Source organism: Python bivittatus, unplaced genomic scaffold (assembly GCF_059951505.1).
Source record: "Python bivittatus isolate LINGU-HERP-01145 unplaced genomic scaffold, Pbiv_v1 ctg000840_np1212, whole genome shotgun sequence".
Lineage (NCBI taxonomy): Eukaryota > Metazoa > Chordata > Lepidosauria > Squamata > Pythonidae > Python > Python bivittatus.
Genome location: NW_028277113.1, coordinates 16,501,702 through 16,519,702, shown reverse-complemented (window position 1 = coordinate 16,519,702; position 18,001 = coordinate 16,501,702). Strand labels below are relative to the sequence as shown.

The 18,001-nt window shown below is 38.3% G+C and overlaps 1 protein-coding gene across 1 annotated transcript in view; it reads left to right on the top strand.

Moving 5' to 3' along the window:
* GFOD1 (Gfo/Idh/MocA-like oxidoreductase domain containing 1) overlaps positions 1–15,239 on the top strand; it is a 49,834-nt gene extending 34,595 nt beyond the window's left edge. The window contains exon 2 of the mRNA XM_007421592.3: positions 6,435–15,239. Within this exon, the coding sequence (XP_007421654.1) occupies positions 6,435–7,354 (920 nt within the window). The 3' untranslated portion in view covers positions 7,355–15,239. The remainder of the gene's footprint in view (positions 1–6,434) is intronic.
* The last annotated feature ends 2,762 nt before the right edge of the window (positions 15,240–18,001 follow it).

The following is an 18,001-nucleotide window of genomic DNA, read 5'->3' as shown; positions in this document are numbered from 1 at the left end:
ACCTGACTTGAACTGGTCTTGAGTTGTCATGAACATGGTTGGTATTTGGACTTTGAAGTTAGTATTTCACCCAGCTACGAATTTGACAAATGGCTTTGGGCAAGCTATTATAGGGTTGGGTTTAAAATGCTTCCATGATCATTTTGATCCCTTCGTGGGCTTAGTTTTCCTTCTGTTAAAGAATCTCCTGTTGAAATCTCAGACAACTGAATCTCTGCCCATTTTTAAAATTTGGTATTAATTAAGTTTCATAATGAACATGAATGGGGGCACAAAGGAAATAAAATAAATTTGTTGAAAACATATTTGTTGCAGATGTAATTGTTTTGGGAATAGATTTATTCACACTGTCTTGTCCTAAAACAGGACTTAATATTTTTCTTTGCCTCCTGATATGTATTGGCCAGAATTGTGTTGGTGAACATCTATAGGTTCTGAGCATGAGTCTTGAATCTCCAAAAACAAAGTATGTTGCTTGTCAGCAATTTACTTGTGTACATTTAATATTTGCTGTGCTTTGAAGAATTATTTGCATAGCAAGCAGTGTTTTTTAATAAAGTAATGAGCACACAGAAAGAATGATTGTTTGCTTTGCATTAGTTCAGGGAGGCATTTCATTTGCTTTCTGAGATGGAGACAGAAGGGAAAGCAATTAGCTGAAGTTGATGTTGTCAGAGTCAGCTGAATATCATGACCAGATGTCTCTGCATTGCTGGTTCTTGCTCCACAGAGTGTTTTTGGATAATCTAGAAAGGACAACAACAGCCTTTAAGCCACAAACAGAATCTATAGGATGAAATAATCTCCTGATATTTTAGGTTGGGAATAAATGTTTAGTTTAGTCAATGTGAGATTAAAAGGTTAGTTTTGCTATTTGGTACACTTGCTGCAAATCTTTTTCATGCAGATTACACTGGTGTGGTATTAATGTTCAAGCTTTATAATACAGTTATATATCTGTAGAATTCTTTAGGGAATAACCAAAGGATTTCCTGCACATATAACTTCTTAGAAGTAATATAATGCATATATATTTTCGAATTGTTTTATCTTGGTGATTTCCAGTCTTTATTATAATGAGCTTCCACTGGGGACTTTAATATTTTACATGGAGAGCATCTCTGAGTGAGACTCTTACAACTCCACAGTTAAAAGGATGTTGCAAAGCTGAAAAGTACATTTGCCTAAGGCTATAGAGAGTCACTGCCAGTTGGAATGGACAGTTGTTACAGTGAAGTCAGTCCATGAGATTGTTTAAATCACCTTCATGCACTCAGTGTATGAAGGTGCAAGCCAATTAACTTCCTCTGGTGTAGTTTTGGTTGTTTGTTTCTGTTTGGTATGACATTTGCATCTGGCTGTCATTTTTTTTTTCTCCACAGTACAAACTGTGCATTGACGTTTGTTGTTCCTATTATGCTGAACCTGATAGAATACATGGATTAACAATTGTCATGGCAAACAGCAGAGGGATCTGAAGACACTGAGTCTGGTATACTGACATTCCACTGTGCTGATTGTCTGCAACAGTGCTGCTGTCATGGAGATAGCTGATAGATGGAACAATACAGAACACTGCATCTTGTGCATATACCCAGTAGGTTAATAGAGGACAGGCAGGGGAAACTCTGGCTAAATATGACCTATTAAATTTCCCTATCTGACATACAAGTTTCTTAAGAAGGCCTCCTCTAATGATGGATGTGGTTATGTCTTGTTGAGGTTCTTTAGTCCAATGTGGCATCAACCTAGGAAAATCATTATAAAGTATGCATCTAAGTACAATTTTCATAGCTCCAACAAAAAATAGAGATCTAAATCAAGTCAGTTTATGTTGCAATTGGTCATAAAGCTGTAAATTGGTCTTCAGCCTTTTGTCAGAATTGTGTGAGACCAGGCAGCAGCAGTGTTCAAACTAGATCAAATCTTAAGGTCCAGCAAGCAATCCACATGCAATATCAAGGTTCAGGGGTCAAGTTTGGAGGACAAGGAAGCTACATAGGCCCAAAAGACATAGCTCTCAAGGTAAAGCTGTCATCAAAGTTGTTCAGCAATACATGTTGCCTTTTGGGACAGACTTAAATGCCAATCAGAAATCAGAAATCCCAATCCAAGTGCAGCTATAGTTAAGTAGCCTTGATTTGCTAGAATCTGATGCTGTAAGTTTTTTCACCCAAAGTCCCTGCCAGCAGCAACTCCTTCAGCTGACTAATTTCTGGCTCTCCACCTGTTTCACTGGGGTTCCCAAGGGCTGGTGGGGTCTTATCTCCAGTTCTAGATTAGAGTTTTCTATATCAGGACAGGGGGCATTGTGGCCTGTAGATGGTATTTCACTGCTGGTACTAGGGTTTAGTTCCATGGTTTCTGGGTTGCTAAGTTCCCGGCTTGATCATATACTGGCCCCTGATGACAGTTACCTGTCTGATCCCCCAGTGTTATTATTAACCTCCATATAAGTAGGGAAAATCAAGCTTAGAAACCTGCTTGTGTACATACATAAGGATCTCAGACATTTCTGGTGTTATGTTTCCAGAGCCTGGTCAAGACAGCTTGCCCAAGTCATTGTGCATATAATTCAGATTCTCTTAAAGATGCTGAGGTGCCTCAGTGGGATTGCACATTGCCTCACTGATATTCTTTATGACCAATTGGGTTATTTGGGCTGTTAGCCAAATGTGTATAAATGCTCTTACACTCATCACCAACAATAGCTTGTTCAGTTTGAAAAAAAGAAAGGAAAAAATTACATAATTCCAAATGTTTACAAAAACAATGGTCCTATTTTTAACAACACATACTAGCCACCTGGCAGATAATCACTTAAATGTGGGATGACAATCATGGCTGCAAAGAATCTATATAAAGGTAGGTAGGTAGGTGGGTAGATTTTGTGTCTGTTGTTTCCATCAGTACATAATATCAATAATGCAATAATGCATACCTTGCTATTTTAAATAAAGATCAAGATCTGATTGCCTGATGTTTCCCCAAACATCCCCAAATGTGATGCAAATGTGTTGGGCAACTGTGTTCATTGATTACTTGGAACACAAATCTAATTTTCCTTCGCTATAAGGATAGTGATTCTCATTTATCACTAGATTACAGCCTGCTTGTCTTGGGGATACAGCAAGGCTGAGAAGATTCATGGGAGGCAGCAAATTACATAGCCTTTTTTCTAGATAGCATTTTTCCTACGCCAGGCACTCTGATTCAGGAGGCAGCTGACAGCCACAAGACATGGAAAGGCCATGGAAAAGCCAATGCTGATTTTCCATTGGTTCAGATAGGCAGAAATATCAGTCATCTCTCGAAAATCCAGCACCACAACATTTGTTACCTCTTGAAAAGGATTCAGATTCTGTTTTTATTCCAATTGAAATGCTAATACCACATGCATGTGCATAGTGGACAGATGGGTACAGTATAATAGTTACTTGTTTGCATACAAAATTTGTCGCTAATCTTAAAAGGCTCTTCCTCTGAGATACCAGTGATCCACCCGCTGCCAGTGAGATGGAGTGGAGGGAGCCTGAAGCTACATGCATGTCCAGAGCTTTGTTTGTTGTAGCCTCAGAATACTCTCCAACAATGGCTAAACAATCAATGACATGTTTGTGATGAAATGCTTGATTATATACATTCTACTAATGCAAGTAAAAGGTTAACTGCCTACTTCCTTATAAGTTGGATTACTGTATTAGGATTGGGCTTCAAAAAACTGGGAGACCACTAGATGGCAGTGTTAAGAATATCTCTTCCTTACTATCCCCCACTTGGGATAGTATACCACCAAGAAAGGAACTGATATGAGAGAAGATACCATCAGTATAAGAAAGAAAATAAGTTTATTCTGGAGTGATGGCAGTGAAATGTTAAGGTACATTTTGTTATCCCCCACACAAAGCTTGAAGAAATTATATTACTTCTGACTAAAAAATATTTTTTCCCACTAAAATGCAAAAAACACTGGCTTACTCTCTATTTCTGTGAATTGTCTGCAGTATCACCCCACCTATTGTGGTAGAAATCAGCCAGTTATGGGGAATTCTCTTCCCATACAAATATCAGCTTCAGAGGTGAGATTTTTCTCCAAACTTCAGCTGGGGAAGAAAAATACAAATTCATTTTCCCCACTTGCTCTTTTCCCAGTAATTAGTTCCATCAAGTTGATTCTGTTTGCATTTTCAAATATTTGTGTGTCAAATATAAAGATGCATTTTTAAGATGTAGGAAGCTTGATCCTCGGTATGAAGTTTCCATTCATATCAGTAACCAAATGTTGCAGTATGAAGTGCCTCTGTTTAGCGTTCTAGCTATTCTGTTCCACACTTGCTCTTATTTACTGGGTCTGCTCAACCCCATTCTAACACTATGTTAGCAGTCCCTACCCTTGAGCATGCTCTGTTCTTATTGGGCTGCTCCCCACCCCCAGACGTGAGATTATAATAGAGATTACAATTTTGTGTTCTTGTGCATCTCAGTGCCTCCCAAGCCTGCTCATATTTCCCTCTTAGGCATAGGTGGTGCCATTTTTGCTACATAAGCAGCAGTGTTCCCCCATTAAAAATGGGAGTATACAAATGTCACAATTCTCCTGAGTTCACTCCTCCGAAATCCACAGTCTGCCTATGCAACTACTTTAAGGGTGATAGCCAAACTTCATATAACCATGCAGAAATATATGCATGGTTACACAAAGCAACAAAGCATGGGCTGATCATCTGCTATGACTCAGCCTGTGTAGTCATTTGTTAATCAGATGGGTGGTGCAGCTCAACCCCCTTGAAATACTGAAAAATGTTTCCCAACAAAGCCAGGAGGTTGGAGAGCAACACCCTATGCTTGCAAGCTGAGGCAATCGTCTAATGGCATGTCCTTTTTACTTACAGTATCCTTCTAGGCCCTCTCAGCTGCTATCCTCTCCTCAACTCTGCCACTTTAGAGCTACAGTGGCAGCATTGCTTTGGCCCTGTGATGCCAAACGTGTCTTCTTTAAATTTGGGAACTCAGTGGCTTTTTAGAAAGGTAGATGAGATCCAGCTGGATTTCTACAGTTTCCTTTAGAAACCTAGTAGCAGGGGCTGGCAGCAGCCCCAGAGCAGCTTATAGGATCATCTTCAATGGTGATAGGGAATTGTTGGAGCTGGAATTTCAGCCCAGTTGGAAGGTATGAGGGTGGGAGGGCTGCACTAGGAATTCATGTGAGTTGCAGTTGTGAAACCACAATATGCTTTATTATTCACAAACATTTAAATTTAGTTCCGTTGTTCCTGTTCATCTCTCCACAGTGGCTGTCAGCCTCACTAGGTACTACCAGATCATAAAATCAACTTGGTAGGCCAGGGATACATAAGCTGAGGCCTAAGGGCTAACATGGGTGCATAAGATATGACCTTTCAGATATTGCTGAATCACAACTCTTTCATCCCTTGTTATTGGCGACTGTTGGGAGTTGTAATTCAGCAATATCTGGATGATCAGACATTGTGCAACCATGCCAAAAGCTTTGGGTGCTGCTCCCAAAGCTTCTCCAAATATATCCATCACCAAATTGTAATTTTTAAAAGGCCAGAAGGGGAAAATTAAGTACTTGGGAAATAATCACCTCTTAATTTAATTTTAGTTAAATTGTAATGTAAATTAAGTTGTGTTTATCCTGATCCTATTCATTTTTTGGACAACAATCCTCAGCATGCCTCTAAAAGGTCCTGAGCTAGTTGGAAGCCCCTACTTTAATCCATAAATACAATTTGCAATTTATAATTCTCACATTCACGTGTCAGGTTAGCCATTAGCATCATGTGTGAATTCAGTCACAGTCAGGGAACAAGCTATCATAATGATAAAGCCATGGAAGTATAATAATTTACTTGTATAATAAATAATTCAAAATGGACAAGTAAAGAATATAAAACCCCCCCTCAAATTATTTTCCTTGAGTTAACTCACTACATGCAGCAATCCCAAAATTTAGAACAGTATTGTTACCTTTAGCTATAATCCAGTGTAAGCAGAGATAATTTTATTTTAGGTCAAGTAAAGGTGGAAAATGGAAATAATTCTTCTGAGTTCAGATTTCCCTTATAAACGGTGCAGCTGAACGAGTATGAGACACTGTATGTTAATATTAAATGTAAAGATAATTTAAAGGTAAAATGAAGAGTTGCAAGCATTGATATAGGATAATGTGTTTGCAGAGCAGTTTCCCTTTTTCAGACTGAATTCATATCTTTTGTCAACTGAGACACTTTGAATTCTGCTTAATTGTAAGTGAAGCAAAAAGGGGAAGAAGGTGTGTCTTGCCCTCCTGAAATTGTTTTTAAAATTATTTTTTCTTCGGCAGCCTTTCTGGATTTCTAGACTTGTACCTTGTACCATAGGGTATCCTCAACTCATACATATTTTTCTTTTCTTTGTTTAATATCTAATAGGGATTGGGAAGAATGTCATTTGTGATAGAACAGCCACTCCGCTGGATGCCTTTAGGATGATGACAGCTGCCCACTATTATCCCAAGCTCATGAGCATCATGGGCAATGTTCTCCGTTTCCTGCCTGCCTTTGTGAAGATGAAGCAGCTGATCCAAGAGGGCTATGTGGGAGAACTGCTTGTGTGTGAGGTACAGGTTCACAGTGGGAGCCTGCTGGGGAAGAAATATAACTGGAGCTGCGATGATCTGATGGGAGGTGGAGGGTTGCATTCTGTTGGTACCTACATCATTGATCTCCTGACCTTCCTCACCAGTCAGAAAGCAGTGAAAGTTCACGGACTTCTTAAGACCTTTGTGAAACAGACAGACCACATTAAGGGAATACGGCAAATTACGAGTGATGACTTCTGTACATTTCAAATGGTCTTAGAAGGTGGGGTGTGCTGCACTGTTACCCTTAATTTCAACATGCCGGGGGAATTTAAACAAGATATTGTTGTGATTGGATCAAGTGGTCGGCTAATTGCAGTAGGCACTGATTTGTATGGACAAAGCAATAACTCCCCACAAAAAGAACTCCTTTTGAAGGATTCTGCCCCAGTCAGCAATGCCTTGTTACCTGAGAAGGCCTTCAGTGACATCCCATCTCCATACCTTCGGGGCACCATAAAGATGGTACAAGCAGTCAGGGAGGCATTTGAAGATCAGGATGACAGACGAACCTGGGATGGCCGGCCACTCACAATGGCTGCAACTTTTGATGACTGTCTCTATGCTTTGTGTGTGGTGGACACCATTAAAAGATCCAACCAGCTGGGTGAATGGCAGAACATTGTGATTATGACTGAAGAACCAGAACTGAGTCCTGCTTACTTGATCAGTGAGGCCATGCGGCGGAGCAGGATGTCTCTGTACTGCTAGCTTTTTGTCTTGGGGGAAGAAGGAAGTGAATTGATTCAGTTTTTTCTTGACAGAAATATGACTACACATCTCAGGCCTGGACAAGGGAAACAGTTTAAGGAAACAATAATTGTTGCTTGAACCACATTGCCTAGTTGGTGCTGAAATAGTAGATGCATTTGAAATGCTCATAGCACATAGTAGTTGCAGATCCTTATGAAGGAAAAATGTGCATTAACTTTTTACAAAATAGTAGGAAGGTAAATCATAATCAGTTTGCAATCTGTTGGAGCATGGCTGATTCAGTTGTGTTTACTGTTAAAAAGAAGATTCAGGAAGGTCCAATTGGACATTACAAGACAACAGACCACAAAGATGCTTGAATCAGAAACCTGTGCAGATTCTACAGGCTTACCCACAGCTTCAAGGAGCTCCACTGATAAAGCATGCTACATGAGTTAAACAATACAGTAAGAACATTTGGCATGAATGTGTTATCTGCTCTCAAAGAAACCTGGCAGCTTGGCTTTTATAGCTAACATGAATGAAGCTTTTGGATCTTTTTTCTTTCCCTTTCTATGGAATGTAACTTGAACAAGTAGGGTTTCTTTCCCAATTCAGATTTCTCCAAATTCATAGTATGTTCCATCTCAGGTTCCAGATGCCCAGGCTTGGCAGGCTTTGATTCAAAGCACAAAAATCTATATAAAAAATAGGTTTGGGCGAAAATTAGTTTAGGGTAGCTACGTAATGTTTGATAAGCTTAGATTCCTGGTAAATTCCAGGGTGATGTTTGCTAATCTATCAGAGCAAAACCACGCATGATTCCTGTGATATCTTAATATGTTTATTGTAGCATAGATTTTCATGGACTGGGGCCTTCTTTTGTTAGAAGCATGAAGTAGTCTATCTAACAAAATGGATTTAGTTGCAAAAAGACATATTGTTATATATTACTTGGTTCTCAAGAAATTACAAGATTACTAGTTGTCTCTGATTTGGAAGTATATCTTTAGGTCTCAAACTTGGGGAAGAGAGGGAGGTGATCAACAAAGCATAGGTTTGAGCCAAACCTCATATATTTTAGGCAAAACCTGTACAAAACAAAATGTGATGCCTCTCCAGAATTCCTAGCCAGTAAGGAAAGTGCCAGCTTACAGAAAAACTGATTTAACTGAAGGGGAGGTGAGATGTGGCAAAGGATAGTTTTTGTATGTTTGAGTTGGACAGTTTGTTCTTGTTGTGGAAGCATTCTCTGTGATCTGATAATCAGAACGTTCGGCAGTTTTACTGCAATATTGTTTGAGTCTCCATTCCGTATCATAATGACAACAGGTGGGCCTTTTGTCCTGTTGCTCTCAAGCAGATCATTCTCTGGGATCTTCATTATGAAAACTCGCATCTTAATGAGCTATAAATGTTCCTTTGTTTCACTTTTAAAAATTCAAATAAATATTGGAGGTATTACTTGGAACTGCAGGTTTCATATTACTTTATCTCTAGAACTGAAATTATCCTGCAGGAATTGATATATATTTCCTTGTAGCAAAAGTTGCCAGAGCTTGTTAGATTAAAAAAGCCATTTGATCCAAAACTACCTGCAGCCTAGACCAAGACCAAGACTAAGACTCAGGAATTGTCTTTGGTGGGTGAACTGAGCCAATGATAGCCCAAAATGGTGGGGATCCCTATTCCTTCTCTGATATCCCTTTTTCCCCCTCTACTTGGCACTGCTGTATTTCTTTTGTTTTTCTCTCCCAAGTAGCAGAGTGTAGGTCCTTGACTGATTTCCTGCAGAGAGATTTTGAAATTATGATAACCACCACAGGTGTGTCCTTAGTTAAACCTCATTACAGTAATTTGCTTTTAGAAATAGCACTGCCAAGTCTCATCCTGGAGAATCATCATCCTGTCTTTTGGTTGATTCTACAAGTTATGAAGGAAAAAAACCATTGTGCTTCCTTCCATATATACCTTGCTTATTCTCTGGTCTGGGATGCCATCTGTAAACTCTCCTTGATAAATTTCATCAACAATCCTCTTAAGAAAGCCCTAGTTTGTTTACAATGTCGCCTTCCCCAGAAACCTTTACTATTAAGAATGCTGAGAGTTACACTGGCTTAAAATTACAGTATACCTTTTAGGTGGGAAATGCACTTGGGTTTTTGTTTTTTTTGGGGGGGAGGGAGGAATTGTTGAAGGGCTACAGGGTTTTAGTCATAAAGTCATGATGTCACCAGAGAGGATGGGACTGATTTTTTTTTACTGTGTTTTGGGGAAAGGAAACGTTGGGAGGGTTTAAATATCTATTTTAGGAGGTTATTGCATTAAAAAGAAGTTGCACTGGTGAAAATAACAATTTTCCTGGCAACATTGTGAGAACTAAATCTGGCCCACAAGCCACAGATGGTCCACTCTTGCTTTATACCCTAATTTGCATTTTGCCGACAACTGATCTTCGCTAGATGTTAATAAAATGCCAAAGGTCAGGAACTAAAGATTTATGAAAATTATACTTAGTTGGTAGGGCTTGATTTAGCACCTTGCATGTATAACTGGGAGAACTGCATTAATTTCAGGAACTGGATTGAGCCCATTTTGTATAAAGTCAGATGAGAAATAGTAGAAACAGAAGAATCCTGTTCTACCATGGAATTCTTATGTACTTGAACTTGCCTTATCTAGCTTAATATGGGGGAGAGGAGATTAAAGGAGAATCTGTTATTGGGGCATCTTAACAGCATCATGAGTGATCTCTGCTGACTGCTAAGGTATTTCACTTGTGTCTGTATATGAACTGAAAGAGCATCTTTTAATAAAGGGTCTCTGCAAGTGTCAGTAATATAACCTCCCTTGCTTTTCCTTCTCTCCCAGATCTAAAGAGCTTGAGTACAATTGAAATATCAGGTGGGTGGACAGGAATATGTTTGCACTAAGAAAAAGTAGAATGTAATGGCATCACTCTCTTTAAATTATTACCACTATCCCTTCATCCCCGTTCAAAGATTCACACACACAGCATCAGGATTCAACAGAGTCCTATAGAGAGATAGATGATACTTGGTACCAAGTAATGGATGGAAGAATAAATTTAAAACAGGAAAATGCATAAAGCATTGGAGAAGTGACGTTGTTGGGCTTGATACTCCATTTACTTGATAATAGACAAGCCTTCCCCAACTTCATATTCTTCAGATACGTTGAAACTACAGCTCCCATAATCCTAGTGAATGCTGACTCTGCAGTTTGGCAGATGTGGTTCTAACGTAGCTGAAGGGCACCAGATTGGAGACGGCTGCTATAGAACATTAAAACTTCTCCACCGCTGCTGCTGCACTGTCAGTCTCTATCTGAACAATCCTTGCAGAATGACTTACTCTCTGATTGACAGGTTTTTCACATTATTTTAAAAAAATAAAAGGAGGGATGCCTAGTGGGATCATCTGTTATTTCATTCCATCCTAGGCAGATTTAGTTAGTTTAGCCTTCGTTTTTGTCATTCTGCTGTGCTGCTTTATAAGGGCGCTGAAGATGACAGAGGTACTTAGCTCTGTAAATCTTCTTCCGTATAAAAAATAGCACTCCCATGATTGATTGCAACTCTCTCCTTGATCTGGTTCTTGAAGACATTTTCCTCTTTATTTTTAACTTTGAACAGTCAAGTGTACATTTATTGCTGTATTATATATATATATATATATATTTATTGTGTTTTACAGGTATATATAATACAAATATAGAGAGTGATACATGCATACATACATATATATATATGTATATTCATATATATATATATATATATATATATATATATAAGAAAATGTCAGTTGCATGGGCATTTTGTGTGTAGCGAATATTTTAAAAAGTTATTTATCAAACAAGAAAAATGTGGTTAAAAATAGAGTCTATATTTTATACCTCTGTAGGTTAGAAAGCAAAAGGAAATGGGGTTATGATAAAAAGAAAAGAGCAAATGAGGAGAACATCTCCAACTTTTGGCAACCTGGCTGCTTTTTAATAGAAAGCAGCCTTTGATGTTTCTCAGCTACAATAAAATCCATCCAACCTTCTGTACGAGGTTTATGCGTTAGTCTTTCATTGTGTGGGGAATGTAGTTAGATATAATCAGTCTTTGGCATATATGTGCTGCTTTAAACAAAGCTTCCTGCTGTTCATACATACTTGATAATTGGAATAAAAAGAATTGAAATGGTGAATAAAGATGTAAAAGAGACTGGATTCCAGCTGTAAGCCATTCCTTTCATGTGTGTTCGTCTTCCATAACCTAGTTTTTTTTCCAGTACTCCCTCATCGTAACAGATGTTTAATTTGCTATACCTGAATGAAAACTCCCAAGATTTCTACTACTCATTTTGTTTTGCTCCTTTGAGGATAAGACTCCAGGGAACACTCCAGTGGAGAGAAGGGATTTAATTGGTTCGGTTCCCCTTCCCCCTTCCTTGAACAGCTACTGTATTGTGAAATATAAAACACTTTTGAATGTTTCTTTCAAATATTCTTCATCTGCTTTTACTCTGCAGAATTCTGTCAGGGTCTGGTATGGCATAAAGGATGAAGTTAAAAACAATTGTAAACAATTTTAAAATTTTAAACCAACAATGTTACCATTTCCCAAAAATAATTGGCACGAAGCCAAGCCAGTGCAACATGATAAAGTACAAGCCCTGTACACCAACACATACCCTGTATTTCTTTTAAGCTTATTACTCTCTGCTATTCTTTCTTTCTTGTTTGTTTCCTGCCAAAAGTGGACAAGCCATTAAGATACTACTTCGTGTTTTGCTGCCAAACTTGGTAGTTACTTTATCCCAGGATGTGCTTGGGAGAAAGTTTCAGGGGCCAGGGTACAAACCAGGGATGGTCTGTCCCTTTTATGTGGCATTCTAATGAGTCCTTCCAAAAGAAAAGCTATAAAAAGCAAATGGGTGGTTGGTAAAAAATAATTTTTACCAATATTAAACATGGCCAAATTATAACTTGATGGATGGTCTCACGGTGCTTTGAAAAAATACGTGCACACTGCGCTTTCGTTTGCAAATTCGAATTTGGGTCTAGCCTAGTCTCCGTTGATACAGCATCCTTTAGTCCAGGCCTTAAGAAAGAGCATTAGCTACCATCTGATGAGTATTAAATACTTCACTATATCTGGAAACCTAAGTGCAGGGGACAGATAATATAGCGTTCTTGGCTCCAGGTTTCCTGTGCCTTGTTGCTACTTGCTCGTTACTCTGCCCACTACCTGCTTGCTGCCCAGAAATATGCTGCAATGAAGCAAGCACCAGCTCGTCCTGTACAGACAGAGCAGCACAGGCAGTGTCTGTGCCAGCTGCCTGTCTGATCATCAGGAACATTTCCCAAGAACACACTGAATGCACTGCGTGGAGAAAGGACAACTTATGCTTGGGATTCCTTTCTCTTGCAATACCCCAGAATGGATGTTTGTATCTGATCTCTGGCTGTGTTAATTCAAGGCCTGCATTTATATCTGAAGTAAGAGCTCATTAAGTTTCAATGGCACCCTAGGGAAAAATGTCATAAAAACAAGTGCTGGAAATACAGCTGGACTGTTAGAATACAATTATAGTATTGATTAAGTAATGTAGCAAGTAAATGTTGTTACAATACAAAAGCTTTTAAAAATTATATCAAATGGGACTAGATTTGATTTTTACTTTCAGCAATGGTTCATAGGATTGCTCATGGGCGGGAGAGCTTTCACAACGTGCATTTATGTATCAGCTGCTATCAACAGATCAGACTGTTAACAAGATTGGTGTATTTAGTTTATTTATATACCACTCCTAATGTCTGTTAAATATAGGGTTATCCATTAACGCAGGTTTTACTGTAGATGATGCTATTTATATCCATTAAATGGTATAAATTGACAAATAATGTAAATTTGGATTTCATAGACATCCCCTACCCCAATTATCAGTTTAATCAAGGTTTGTGTTCAGCCTCCATAATATCTGTATCCAGCCAATGAAGTACAAAAGCTTTTCCCTTTGCCATTTATTCTCCCAAGCCGTCTTTTAGAAAACATGGTTGCCTCAAGTGTGATTGACTGACTGACTTGGCGAAGAAAGGCTGACTTGGATTGCCATCGTTTTTTTGCCCAGACTAGTAATTGAGGGGAGCCAGGCAGCAATGACACGGAGAAGGGGAGTTAGCTTATCCTGCATTTGCCAAATCCTAACTTAAAGCATATGTCCATTACTTAATAGATATAAACTTATCTCAAGTTGTTCTGTACAAATACTGGCATAGTTTGGTTTCAGTCAGCCAAGTTTGCTTTGTATAATGGTGGGAAGAATTGCACATTTGACAATAATAAGAATGCAATCTTATTTCTTTTCACTACTGAATTTGTAGGAATGGGATTGGTAAAATTGAGAGAAATGCTGCTAATTTAAAACCACAAAAGCTTTACTGTCTGAAAAATTCAGGAAGGATTCCCAAATCATGCTAAGCCACAATATGTTCTCTTTGGTTTTGACATAGCATGTTCTGTATGCCCAACACTGGTGAATTCAGCAAACCTTATTTTTCTATAGAAAAGTTCTGCACTTGGAATTAATACAATGCACAGAGCCTAGATATCAGCTAGTCTCAGAGGCTAAGCAGAGTCATGCCTGGTTAGTGCTTGGTGGGAAGCCTCCAGATAATCCAATGGCTGAAGGCTAGATGGGGAAGTCATAATACATCCAGAGGAACGTAATGGTAAACCACTTTTTTACTGCTGCCAAGAAAATTCCATTGATGTGGCCACAAAGTCACCTAGAGTTGAACTCAAAGAAAACTTTTCTTTTACTAAGTAGGTAGCAGAGACTTCTATGCATTTCAACCACAGAAGAGCTTCTTAAGCTTTTCTCCCACAAAAGCATCTTGACATTTTTGATATTTAATGAGAGTGGACAGCTTTATGATGTACCTTCTTTTTTGCTCATCTGAGATTCACAGACAAGGCAAGAAATGCTTTCTTCCCTGAAATGGATTTTGTGTGATGTGGAAGCTGTACCTGCTGATTTGTATGTAACCCAGAAATTAGGAAAAGGGGGAAGTATCTCACCTTAGTCAACAAGATGCTGGGGGTCAGTTCTGCCAACGCTTTAACAAAGAAAGAAAACAGCTGAAATGTCGACATAGCCTTAGGCCACTACATAATTAAGAAGAAAATAACATTTCAATCAAAAACACCTACTGAAAAAAATATTTGGAGTTTTGATGAGTGATTTAAATTTATATTTCAACTTTCCAGCTGTTATGTCTCTCTTCTTTAATCATTGCAGCAACCTTGCAAGGTAGGCAACACCATGAATAACTGGTGCAAAAACCAAGGGACTTTTGGATTTAATGACGGCTTGAGTCTCCTTAGTCCTAGTGAGAAATGGGGATCACACATTGCACCAAGCTATGTATAACCAGGGTTTAAGTCACAATGGTTGGGTTTGCAGAACACAGTCAAATGTAAACTGTGGTTCACAAAGGTTCATAATTCACTAAATCCAAATGGAACAAACTGATTTAATGTGGTGTGTAAACTGGGCCCAAGATTTTTGCTAATACAACTGTGGGGATGGTGGGTGTTTATTCAACAATTTTGAGTAAATTTATTCAACAATTCTGAACAAGTATAAAGCACCAGAAATCAGAAAATGCATGTTGTTTTCAAAATTCCATAAAACAACTTTTTCTGTATTGTCCATTATTTTTCCTTTTGGCTATTCAAACTTATTTCTCTTATGTAAAATCTATTGTTTTAAGATTTCTTCAGTGCACTTTCCCTTTCTTCACTATTTAAAGCTTCCATGCTAGTTGTATTCAGACTATTTTTCAAGTTATATTTCAGTAATTATACTTATACAAAAAAATGAACTGTAAATAAAGGAAATGCAAAAAAACGGGGGGAGGGAGGCTTTTAATGTCAACTGTCTTAATGAACAATAATAAAATGTAGCTAGATAGAGGTGTCAGCCTACACTTGAAAAGCTTACAGAAGGGCTGTACAGCATGGAATCAAATTACCTAATTAGAAGCTAATTAGCATGAGAAACTTGGCTAAAAATGAAGGTTATTCAGAATGAATTCTACATGATGAAGTTGAGCTTGTTTGACCCTTTATATAACCACACACATATATACTTGCTTCTAATACAAAAATTAGGCAAGATTTGGCCAAAGTGGAAATATTTGCTAAATTAAGTGAATATAAAATTATTACCATAAAGTCTGCAAGAACAGTTAATGGAAGATAATGGCAGCCAAGGTTCCCATTTCTTCTCTCCTCCTGAAAGCAGTTTTGACTTTTATTAACATCTCAGAAACATCAGGGTAGGGAGATGTTTAAAAAATTCAAGATGGCAATTAAGCTTATGCAATCACACACCCCCCTTTTGTTTATATACATGCATCACAGACTGATATACAAGGGGCAGAGTTTCAATCACAGCCACCATCTTGACTTTTTTTTTTTGATCCTCCTTGTGGATGCTCCCTGTTTGGTGATAAGGGCAAGAATTCCTTTTTCCTACCTTGAGAAGCTATGCTCGTAGAGCATCTGTCTCTTAATACAAATTAATAGAAGCAGCAGCAACATGATAGAACTCGTAGCCATTGACCAGCTGATTCATGTATTTATGTATCCTCCTTTTAAAGCCAGATAAATTGCTGTCCATCACCACATCCTGGGTTAGCACGTTCCATATATTTACTTTATAAAATATGAAGAAATACTTATCTCTGTTCTGAACCTTCCACTGTTCAGCTTTGTTTGAAAATTACAGGCTCAAAAAACTACTAGTTCAAGAATGAAAGGAACTAAGAGAATGATTTACTTCACATTGGAAATGCTCCACTCAGAAGATAGGAATCCAGAAGGAAGAGAGAGATTTCTATTTTGTTTTTCATCTCTCCCTATGCCTTGCTTTCCCAGCCCCCCTCCAATTAATAGGAGGGAATTGATTTATGCCAGTTCCTGAACAGGCATGTGTAGCACTTGGTTTGGAAAATATGCCTTGAGGTCTAGAGGACTGGCATATCTACTATTTTTTCCCATTTCTACTATTGGGATTTGATGCTGGAAAAGAACCATGGCCATTTCTAGACTAGTTGAGCTGAATTCTCATCAGGGTAGATCTCTGCCCCTATTTAAAGACTGATGTGTCTGAACAAATTTATCTTTAGTATAAGCTATTGTGGGAAAGAAGTCACTTTCCCAGATTCATAAAAAGACCAACTATATGGGCAGCTGAATATGCCAACATGATGTAGTAGTTATGGAATAGACTAGGACCCTCAGCTGCAGAAACTCACTGGATGATTTTGGGCCAGTCATTGTCTCTCAGCTCAACCCTCCTCAGAGTAACTGTTGTGAAAATAGTATCTTCAGGTAAGCTCACCTTGAGTTCCTAACACAAACAAGCAAATACACATTGGGACAGTTTTTCTTTCAGCAAAGGAATCCTGTGTATGCAGCTGTACATGCAGAACATTGTGTCTCTGTGTTAAGACAGACATGGACTAAGATATTAACAGTAACTGACAACATGGGATCAGATGTACTGCTGAGTAGCCAAAGACTCTTATCTTTGCCATCAGATTCTCTGTCTGAAATAAGATACTTAGAAAATCCTAATCTGGGTATTTTACTGTCAAGAACCCAATGGGAGTTAATTTAAATTACACTGGGCAGCATTATAGGTCCAAACACTATGCCTTTATGCCTTAAATTGTACCCAAAAGGTAGACTTAACATTTCATGATTACTGTACCTCTCAAACTGCTTACAAAATGAGGACACACCTTTTCTCTTCCACCGTACCATGTTCTGCAACCCTGTAAATATGCACAAGCTCTTAGATGTGTCTCAACAAGCTTTGTTAAATCCTGGCCTACAGATCTTGTGACACCAATAACATTTGTTTTCCTAAATAGGATATACTGTACTGTAAAATAGAGCAACTACTGCCACTTATTGACAGGACTTCTAACATGTGCTCTTAAGAAAAGCTAGTTTAAGGCTGCCATCTCCTGCTTCTGCAGTAAACTGCAGTAGCAAAAACTGAGGAAATCACATATGCAGCAGAGTAATACCTTCCACATTAAACACTAGCTGTTGTCAAAGCATAATAGTATACTCGTCTATATACAGAAATGCTTTCCTTCAGTGTAGAATTGGATCTAAAGAGTAGCTAATCACTGGTTTATAAAATGCACCAGTTATGCAATGGCATTTCTCAAAAGGAAAACACTAACATTTTGGGGCTCCTTAAGGTCTTAAATAATATGATCATCAAGCTTTTGTGGATCACAGACATTTCATCAGATGCACGGAGTACAGTACAGTAAATGTAGAACTGCTTTATTTTATACAGTAGTCATTCCCAAGCTTTGTGACATCATTTGTACAAATGATCCTACACGTTAATTCAAATGTCCTACTGCATTCAGTTTGGCTTATTACCTAACAAGTGAGTTAGACGTTGCAGCCTTAGTATCCTAATTCTGGCCATTATTTAAAATAATTGCTATTCTAAAACTGCATTACTAAACCCACATTGCCTAAGAAATCCAGAGGAGTTTACCGAATTTTCATCCTGCTTTGATTAACAGAACATTTCAAGATGGCTCAAGAGAAAACAATAA